General features: G+C 29.1%; 2 protein-coding genes across 4 annotated transcripts; one reads left to right on the top strand and one right to left on the bottom strand.

Moving 5' to 3' along the window:
* Positions 1-26: 26 nt before the first annotated feature.
* Positions 27-3,350, top strand: LOC119685085. 3 transcript variants are annotated; one of them, XM_038099281.1, is made up of 3 exons: positions 27-236; positions 2,031-2,401; positions 2,463-3,350. In XM_038099281.1, exons 2-3 carry the CDS (start codon positions 2,222-2,224, stop codon positions 3,267-3,269), a joined length of 987 nt encoding a protein of 328 aa, XP_037955209.1. In that variant the 5' UTR covers positions 27-236; positions 2,031-2,221; the 3' UTR covers positions 3,270-3,350. The 3 variants fall into 3 exon arrangements, with proteins under 3 accessions (XP_037955209.1, XP_037955208.1, XP_037955210.1); XM_038099280.1 differs by having other exon boundaries at positions 27-211; XM_038099282.1 differs by lacking the exon at positions 27-236 and adding an exon at positions 1,637-1,725.
* A 3,506-nt stretch (positions 3,351-6,856) lies between these two features.
* Positions 6,857-7,562, bottom strand: LOC119685557. The gene is made up of 3 exons (XM_038099874.1): positions 7,389-7,562; positions 7,102-7,326; positions 6,857-7,035 (listed from the first exon to the last, which is right to left on the bottom strand). Exons 2-3 carry the CDS (start codon positions 7,286-7,288, stop codon positions 6,896-6,898), a joined length of 327 nt encoding a protein of 108 aa, XP_037955802.1. The 5' UTR covers positions 7,289-7,326; positions 7,389-7,562; the 3' UTR covers positions 6,857-6,895.
* Between the last annotated feature and the right edge of the window lie 3,087 nt (positions 7,563-10,649).

Consider the following 10,649-nt stretch of genomic DNA (forward strand, 5'->3'; position numbering starts at 1 on the left):
TGAGAGTATTTGAGTACTTTTAAAACAAATTTTTATCCCAACAGAACAAGTAGAATAAGGAAATTGAAAACAATGGCAACTTAGTCAATATGAGCATAGATTCTTGGATGTAATACTTTGCCAGTTTGATTGAATTGAATGAAAGTAGTGCGCGCTAGGCGTTAGTAAAGTTTTGTATGCAACTGTAATAGAGTACTATGTGAATAAAAAGGTTATTTTTGCAAATCTAACTATTTGTATGTAAACCAAATTTCTGTGATGAATATTAAATATTAAAATAAAAACTTAATACAAATTATATTGATATCTTCATGGTATTTTAGTATTGGTGTATACTTATGTGGCTTGGATTTATTGAAGTAAATATATAATTCGTTCTTGTCTTTTATCTTGAAAATGAAAGAAGAAAAACAAAACAATGATTCTGTCATGCGGCTTTTTTATGTTTACTTTAACTACTAAAATATGTATACGGCTAGTGCTATTGGATAAAATCCCATGTAAATGGTAACAAAATTATATACAAACCGAGTAGATGTATTTTCAAATATCGCAACATTTTGGAATGCGCAGCATCTTTGCTAATTTGCAATATTGCAACGAACACCGGCCACGCATACAACATACATATTTTTCTTAACGAATTGTAAATTGTAACAAGAAATCATTCGGTACTTAAAACAAATTAAAGTGAAGTAAACTGCAAATAAATAAAACTCAGTTTTGTATTTGGTGAGATTATTAACTTTAATTTCATTTAAATCTGTTTTTTAATAAAATTTAGTGTTTCCCCATACAGATAATTATCGATACTAAAGCCAGAACTAATAGTTAGAAATAAACAATTAAACGAAATAAACAATTTTGTGCATACGATTTTATAACATACGCACCAATAACAGAAAAATATGAAAATTGTTTTGAGATATATATAACTTATGTACGTGTGCCTGCACAAATAATCTAAAAAATACAAAACAACTAAAAATATTTTATTTAAAAGTATCATCTAATTTGAGTAAATTTATGTATAAAGTTTTTATTATTAAATAATTTCATTACTTTAATATTAATTATTAATTTTTCATATATAATGTTCAAATGCATAATGGCATAAATGTTAATTAACATTTCTGTTTGCAGATTCTAAGGCGAAAAATTCCAGAACAAGCTAACGAAAAATGTATACTATTATAAGCGAGTGTACATTCACATTTGTTTTATGTCCACACCTGTCTTCGTTTTTCGGCGCACTAACACACGCTTGCCTTACGAAGTTGACATCTTAAATCACCCTTAAACTCGAAGGGAGTTCTGAAAAAATATTCATTTTTCCATTGCCGCATATATAGAATTCATGTATTACAAATACACATTTTTATTTTCGTATTGTATAACTATAATGTTTATAAGAATATCCAGACATTTTTTGGGGTTGCAGAGATCCTTATTTTTTTTTGTTAGGGGGTTTAATGTACACACCCATCTCTCTGAAATATAATTATCTTTTCACTAAACAACTCAGTTACTGATGCGGCTTTTAATACTAGTTAAATAAAATATTGTGTTCATAATTGTAAAATATAATTATTCTCGAATATTTAATAGTAAAATAGTAAATAAAACGTCAAAAATTTCAAAATCTTTAAATAAATTGAAAAGTTAATTGAATTCCTTTCGGTAAAGCGGCAAATACCTAAAGAGATATTGTTGGTGGCGCTTATAGTATGAATGAATTTCTTATACTTGTTTCGAGCAGAAAATATTTTCTTTTTTATTTATTAGTTTTTATTGTAACTAATTTTCTGATTGTTTCTGAATTATAGATAATATAATTTTGTAAAGGCAAAGAATAAATTTTGTTAGTTCGCTGTTCGAAAATATCTTAGTTAGTTATTATTCCTTTAATCAAATAACACTGTTAATATAAAATTGAAAACAATAAGAATACATCAATATATTTTATAAATATCGTGTTGACTAAAAACCTCTACAAACATATATTAATATAAAAATAATTTAATTTTTAGTGAATTTTCAAATGGATTAAATAAATACAGAATAAACATTTAAGCAACAGAAACTAAAGCATGTGAAGCATTACGATTGACAATACACCATTTGAGATGTTATAAGAAACCTAAATACCAGTTCGAACTACATTTATTTTAACGAGATAAATGTAAAATTAAAAAACAGAAAGTATATTAAAGTATAAGTTATGATGTCCATTGTTGCAGACTCTGTAACTAGTGTTTTTGCTTCTAAATTAAATATTAATGAAAATCTATCAGAAGCTACTATTCCTGTAGTTATAAGCCCAGTTTCATCAGACTCTAAGCCATCAAAGAGGGTAATCTCATCAGCTTCGTTAACTTCTGGAATGTCTGTTCCGACACTGGTAATTTCTTTTAATGTAAATAAAAATTTAAAAGCAAACTCTCTTTTTTTCTTTTCCTTAGAATAATACAACAAAATCAATAATATCATCAGCTAATTCACAAGATACTATATCGAATATAACATTGATGGGTTCAACTGCAGTTAAGAATTCAAATATAACTCGTTCTACTCTGTCATCACATTCATCTAGAGATTATAATCAACATGTTGAATCACTTTCAACACCATTACTTCTGTGTAATGATTCAAATGGTCAAATAGCTTCTAATTCTATCGATAGTAGGCAACAACAAGAGCCACTTTCAATTGCTAGTTTGGCATCATCGCTTGTGAATGACAATATATGTCATAGCCCGACTCAAATATTGAATGATATGATCGCAAATAATACCAATCAAACAGTTGCTGAGGATCCTCGCACACTTCAACTCGCTTTGGAATTATCAATGGTTGGATTAAATGAACCCTTGTCATCGCTATCAGCAACGTCTGCACAGCTTCAGACAATGCAACACTCCAATCAAAACTACCAACAACTATCACAACTACGTTCAAATCAAATAATGCCATCTGATCAGCAGTCAAATGATTTTGATATAAATACGTTAAATGTTATTAGTGCAGCTGTTGCTGCCGCTGCTGCATCAGTCACAGGAACGCACACAAATAATTTATTTAACAACAGTGTGTCAAATATAGTTTCTCTTAATCATTTTGTAAATAGCAACAATTCAACTTCTTGCTTTGCACCAAATTTGGAAGATCGATCGAAAAAATCACAAAATATGACGGAATGCGTTCCAGTACCCAGTTCTGAGCATGTCGCTGAAATAGTTGGACGACAAGGTATATATAAATTTCAATAATTATTTGCTGTCGCATAAAATGTCAAAATTAATCTAAGTTTTAATATTTATTAAATGCATATATCAAAATCAAATCATTATTTCGAGTCCAATTTCATCGTTTTACTGATGGAAAGAATTAAATAAATATATACATACCTTTCAAACAGATGGTTATGATACAAATAAATTATTTAGTATACCAGTTGTCTCTTATCAAAGCTACATCTCTGAAGGGATACTTTCAATAATAACCGATGTACACATTGCCAATAAAGTCTGCGTTCACCTTACGAGATTTGATATGTAATATAGAAACACAACATAAACATATTTTTCAAATTAAAATTTTTGTATACATTTATTTCTAAAGTTTAAAAAGAAGAAACAAAACTTTTAATTATTCTTTTAAATTTTGAAATAACTAGATAAATTCACACAATAAGTAAATATAGACCCAAAAAGTTTTTTTTGGAAATCATTTAAAAATTTTTGTGATATGATTTTTTATTCGTTTTTCGTAGATAACTTTTTTATATTATAAACAAGTTATGTGAAAAATAGTGTTTGTTTATGCTCTTCATAAGGAAGGATATCCGATTACGAAAATAATAAATATACGACATACATAAGAAAGAAAATATTGCCACATTTTTATCGAAAATGCTGCGTTAACTGGTTGGATCCAAATAATAACGACACAATAAGAATGTAACTAAATAGATAGAGCGATTTCGATAGAAAACGCATTTGACAGGATAACAGGTTCAAGCAGATACACTTCAATTTCACATCTTTATTTTTCCTTACATTTCAAATCTGTTCTTTATTCATGTAAAGATTTATCTCTTATTTCATTACGATAAGTGTTTGAATAAACTTGATTGTCCATAAAAACAAAAGATTAATATGGAATTTTGTGGTTTGTAGTGTCACTGTCTCAGTGAACGCGATTATTGAAGCTTGAAGAAAGCTTAGGTTATTCATTCAAATTATTTGTTAACATTCTTATGTTTTTATCGTTGTGTGATCCAAATTCAGCATGCGTTGCTTCAGTTGTTTCCATGCGTTAAATATTTTTCGATCTGCGCCGTGCACTTCGTGATTGACATGCCTTAAATTTCGTGCCACAATTCATCATAATGTAATTTTTTTGAATTAACACTGAAATTTGCAAAGTTGGCTAAAATGGTCAGCCAAATTTCAATAAAATTAAAATAAATTTTTGTGTTTATCCTTTTATCTTTTTTTGCTATTCAAAATCCCTCTAAATTTTAATAAAGCTCCTTTGTCACCAGCGTAGCTTTACAGCAACACGAGTACTTTATTCGAAAAAAATATATTCATAAATACACATACGAAACTATAAGAACTCTTTTTATTAAAAAGAAAGAGCATATAAACCCTTATACAAACAATCGCATAAATGCAATAAGTTTTGTTTACAATTTTATATATTAATAATAATTTTTAATTCAATTCAGCCTTTGGCAAATTCAATGAATTCCATTTAAACTTGAAATCATTTTCAGTGTTTGACGTAATTACAGCAGTGTTTGGTTGTGGATGGCTAACCATATATGAACAAATTTACCAGAGCTTCACTGAAAATAAAAGCACTGCTTCTGTTACGTATGTGAACATTAACATTAATATCAATATTAAGGACGTGTGTGAGTTAGGCTAAGTTGATGTTAAACCAAATGGGAAGTTTTTTGGGATTTTTTGCACTGCACACATTTAACCATTTATCAACACGTATCGACACATCACTACATTATCGGCACAACTTAGAATTTCCCTCATTTAGAATGCAACATAGCCTAACTCGCGAACGTCCTAAATATTGAATTTGTCGGGTAACTCGTAATACACCGGACAGCTTAATACATATGTTCAATAATTACATATTTGAAGTTTCGTCTTGTAATAAAATGATGCGGCTTTATTAGACATTCATTATTGTTTTATCTTACTTCGCCAACTTGACAATTTCTTAATTATAAAAACTTATCCATAGCCGATTACATTTTTACCATTATGCCTGATTTTTACCATTGTGCATTAAGCTCTTACTCAACACGTCTTGTATAGTCTGCTTCAAGTATTCATAATAAGGGCTTCTTTGTTTATTATTTAACGTTGTAGGATCATATTATGTGAATACCACCGAAGAGTAATCTTGAATTGTGTTGCATATTTTTAAAAGTTATTGATAGTTGGACTTACCAGCAGCTACATCATCAATATCACTTTTGAATCTTCTCCGGCAAATAGTTTGGAAACTGTTTCAGCTTCAATCACAAAAAAGGACTTCGAAAACTTTAGCTTGTTAATAATTTTTTGAACAGCTGATAATTTTTTCCACTTGATAATAAAAATCAGTGTTTCGCTTTTCTCTTCAAACTTTGAATATCTTGAAATTATACTTAATGCTATAACATCATGCTATAACGCAAAATAGTTTAATATGCTGAACTGATATCTTGATGTCAAACCAAGATTTAGGCGTTGTTTTTACTTGCAGAACCTTTATGCTTCAATGATTACGTACATATGTTGCTATATTGATAAATTTTGATTTTAATATTTGTGTTGCCTTTAATGCTGTAATCATATGTTATCTCTCTTTCGACGCGAGATCTGGTTTTTTTCCGTTTTGTTGCGGTATACACCGGTGTTCGAGGTTTAGTACCGATGACAATTTTATTTTCAGATAGAAAATATAAATTTCGTATATTTAAAGACTCAAATCTGAGAAATGTAATGAGTCATAATTATAACACTCGAGTACACTCATAAAAGCCCAAATCTAAATGCGTATGAATGTTTTTCTCACGCACTACTTATATGCATTCACATTCGCCTCAAAAGTGATTCATAGCATCCCAGTAGGGACCGTCATGCTGCTATCTTCCCTTACATCATGCTTACTTTTCGCCGGTCATCATGACGAGTTCCTTTCCAAATTCCCATGACTTTTATTAGCAGTTGGCCGCCGAAATCATGCATGACTTGGTAAAGTGCAAAAGGTATGCGGCACGAAATACGGAATTCATTCGTTTACGAATCCAAATGCACTTTACGATGGAAGCATGTTGTAAGCATGACAAAGTAAACTAAATCGTCATGGGCGATGCTTGTGCACGCAAAATATGAGGTGATCATTTTCTGCCTTACGACCTGCTTCCAAAGAAGGTGGTCACCTTCTTTTGTAGCTTACGAAGTCAGTAGGTTGTAAGGATGTTAAATGTTCTTGCATTTTACATATTTTTATTCTAAAATATGTAAATTTTTATAAAAAAAATAAAAAAACAATATATTTTTTTGTTTTAATTTATTAGAAAAATAAATAAACATTACAAAAACAATAGATTATAATTTTTTTTGGTTTGAATTTTTTTTTAAATATAAATATTATTAATTTTTTTTGTTTTAATTTTTTCTTTAATATAAATAAATAAAAATTACAATATTATAAATTATAATTTTTTTTGCTTTAAATTTTTTTTAATTTTTTTTTAATATAAATAAATAAAATTAACAAAAACAATATTTATTGATATTATAATTATAGATTTTAATTTTTTTTTGTATTTTTTCTTTGTTTTTTTTATTATTATAAATATTAAATAAATAAATAAAAATTATTTGCTGGTTTCTTCCACTCTGCGCTTCTTCCGGTCGTTGCACTGCTGTTTATAATGAATTCCTTTAACATTCTTTATGGCTATTCGTATATCCGAAATATACTCCTTTTCTGTATAGCCATCTTTTTGCAAGGCTTCTGTAAAGAAAAATAAGTTGTTAGTTTTATTTATTTATTTATATATATGCATCAATTTTTTTATACCGAATATTGAAGCATTTAAGAATTTAAATTCCTTAAATGCTTTTTTGGTGCCAATTCCATCATAATTTAACTCCAAAACTAACGTTCGATCGATGATTCGATGTAAGTTTTTTTTTATTCCCTCCGGTTGAATAGGAAAGCAGTTATCAGAAACTGCTGTATCGCTTCTCTTTTCCATCATGTTCATGAGTGTGTGGAATTTTGCTATAACGTCAATGTTACTTTCTGTAAAAAAAAGGGATTCTCATAAATAATTTTATTTTATTTAGTAAAATTAGTAATGTTACCTTTTACTAATTTCAACTCCTTGAGTATCGCGTCCTGATTTTGAGAAATTGAGAAATAATAACTAACAACTTAAATTAAAATATAAACAAATAATTAAATAATAACAATTATTATTAAAATAATAAATAAATATTCCAGTAAATAAACTGGAAACAGCAACAGAACTGTAGACTGAAACAGAAATAATAAATATAGTTTTTAAAAAACACGCCAGGTATATAAAGCGCAATCAAAAAAAATGTTTTCAATTTAAATTTCAACTTACACTGGAATTCCGAAGGAAAAACAATAATTAATATTGTTAAACACAAATTCACAATATATTATAAATTTCTTTTGTTTATTCGTTTATAATATTCGTTTATTAATTTATTAAATTTAATAAATTTAGCAAGACACCAAAAATTCACAAAATCGATCCGCACCGAAAAATTAAACGCTCCGCACTTAAATGCACACGAATACTGAGCATGCTCGAATAATTGTATAGAAATTTCCTTAAGGAATACAACAACAACAAATATGACAAAAAAATATCTGTCGTTCGGTTAATTTCACGAAGAGTAAGGGTTTTTTTTTCGCTAGCCGCATGACATGATACATTACCAGTACATTCTTTTAGTATGATGACTTCTCACATTCCTTTGTAAACATGATGTCATGCATACCTTTTTCATGTGCTTACCAAACGGACTACTGGGATATTCTATGCTTCACAAGAATGCATACATATTTCTAAATAGAGTAGCGCACATAGCAGACGACTCATAAGTTATAGCATATACTGAGGTGAGTATGAAGATACTCATCGAAAATGAATGACTCGGTCTGTTATAGCAATCGTAAATATTTTGTGTGGGCGCTGTTGTTTGCTAAGCAAAACATTTGTGTGTTTTAGTTTTGTGCTTTTGGTGTGTGTGAGTGTGTGTGTGTTGTTGTTGTTAGCATTGTAAATGCATGTTTTTTGTTTGTGTTCTTGAAAATATTTCATATGCATAAAATTAGGTGTTCTTTTAGGTGTAAATTATATTTACTATTTTTTCTGGTTAGTAAACCAATTTTCCTTCATTAGTTTTTCTCTGATATGCACATATTCATTACTTAACTGACCCATTTTATTCCATTCTATTATTACTTGATTCATCAGCTTAATTTTGTCAGGTTAACTGTAAAGTTGATAAGGCAGCAGGTTGCGAAGTTGGATTTAACCGCTTGATAATTTCTTGCTCACAATATTTCTTGATGATTGCCATGTCGTTCTGCTGGAAGTGATTTGTTGGTGGATACAAAAAAGGGTGCCACTTTATGGGTGACGATTAAATTTGGCATCAATTTTTCTTGTATGCCTTCAATTATTTCCTTTTTAAAGGCAGAAATTGCTGCTGCATCATTTTCATTTGATTTAGAAACACTGATTATCCTTTGGTATTACCAAATTTAACGTATACCTAATAAGCAGAACCTTCTAATTTTTTTTTGGTATAATATCAAAATCAGAGAACAACCAGAGAACAGCAAACTTCTGACTGACGATTTCATCAAGATTTCATTAATCTTCAGTCAGTTATTTTCTATTAACTTGAGCATTGTAAATTGTGAGTTCAATCTAGTTGTGCAATAACTTTTCACAGACGTTTTTAACATATGCCGCAAATTTGCCTTTTTAAAATATTTTACAATATGTTTGCAGCTTTTAATATCTTTTAATTCTGAAGTGACATCGAAGGCGGAATTATTTATATTCGATAGTAAGTGATTAGCGCAATTAAATCTCTTATTATGTAAATTCTTTGAAGAGCCTTTATAATATTGCTGTCTTTATAAGTAACAAAAGTTATTGGTTCCAAATCTTTTAAGTCGAATTCATTAAATAGTAAAGACAATTTAGTGTAAACATTCAATCTACTATAATGAATTTTTAACGTTGCTCACAAGTAATTCTTCGTTGCTAATGGATCTCCGACAGCAATTTTGATGTTTTGCTTTTCCCTTTTGATGTGTTTTTTTTTCCTCAGCTATTGCATTAATTCGCCAAGATATTGTTGTTGAGTCAGGCAATATATTAATTACATGAACATTTTCGCCATATTATGCTCCAATTTTAATAAAAAATTTGACCATATTTCGGAACCCATTTCCTTGTATTACACTGAATGACTGACAAAATCAAAGATCTATGCTGTGCAGGCATCAATTGCTTCTTTCTTGTCGTTTACACTTACTAACTTCCAACTTGCCTCCGAATAAATTGGTAAATAGCACTTGTGACGATTTAGATTCGACGATTGCTTTTCAATGTATTTGAAGATATGTTCACAGATGCAACATAATATCAAAACTTTTAGAATTGAACATCTTTCTTTTTGATTTCTGCAACTATCGTACTCAGCTTGCTGGTGCCCTTCCTTTTATAAGATACATTGTTAATACCAGCCTCGATTTTGTGGAGCACTTGTCCCAAATCCTCTGAGTTATTCATAATTAATTTTATGTTTTATATCACTTTACACCTTGTTTCAGCCTATCTAATGATGTTTAATTAAATTTTAATTGATCGAGAAATTTGATTTTTCACCATCCTATTTCTTTATTTACCACCTCGCCTTTGATTCTTTTTCAAAATTTTCACTTTTACCTTATTACGATGCTTGACGGCAACAACAAAATTATCCAGACCATCTGAATAAGAGTAAAATCTTTAAAAAAGGCTCTGGTAACAGTCATATGAACATATTTTAAAATTTCTGCTATGTTTATAAATTTGGTGATTTGAGGATCAATTTTTTCATCACTCCGAATACGAAAATGCTTGGTATATTTCCTTCAGCCCATTTTATCCCAATAGAAAACGGATCGATTCGTCATCGAAGACGTCTTCAAGACATGGATACATACATGAAGACCGATCGATCCAAATGTATGACGGTCTTTGAAGACACTTTCATACAAATTAGCCAAATGTCTTCAATGAATTTTTGTGTACATGTCTCGAAGACCGTCTCGAAGACCATGTCTTGCAAACGGACGCATTCGACAGAAAGTTGTGCGCTCTTAGTGCAGTGCTCATACAATTTTTTCACACTTTTTTTTATTTCTACTCTTTTATTGCGCTCTTTAAATTTTAAATGAATTTCAATTTTCTCTTTAAATAAGTAGAAAGAAAGTGTTGTATTTTGTACTTTCATTTATTTTATATAATAATTTCTTACATTACATTCAAAATTAAAAGTTTTAAAAGTAAATTATAAATTTTATTATAA

Source organism: Teleopsis dalmanni, chromosome 2 (assembly GCF_002237135.1).
Source record: "Teleopsis dalmanni isolate 2A chromosome 2, ASM223713v2, whole genome shotgun sequence".
In the NCBI taxonomy this organism is placed as follows: Eukaryota; Metazoa; Arthropoda; class Insecta; order Diptera; family Diopsidae; genus Teleopsis; species Teleopsis dalmanni.

Coding starts and splice junctions, on each gene's coding strand:
- LOC119685085 (XM_038099281.1), top strand. CDS start 2,222: ATGATGTCCATTGTTGCAGACTCTGTAACTAGTGTTTTTGCTTCTAAA. Junction 2,402..2,462: donor GAATGTCTGTTCCGACACTG/GTAATTTCTTTT, acceptor TCTTTTCCTTAG/AATAATACAACAAAATCAAT.
- LOC119685557 (XM_038099874.1), bottom strand. CDS start 7,288: ATGAACATGATGGAAAAGAGAAGCGATACAGCAGTTTCTGATAACTGC. Junction 7,036..7,101: donor CTTAAATGCTTCAATATTCG/GTATAAAAAAAT, acceptor TTTTCTTTACAG/AAGCCTTGCAAAAAGATGGC.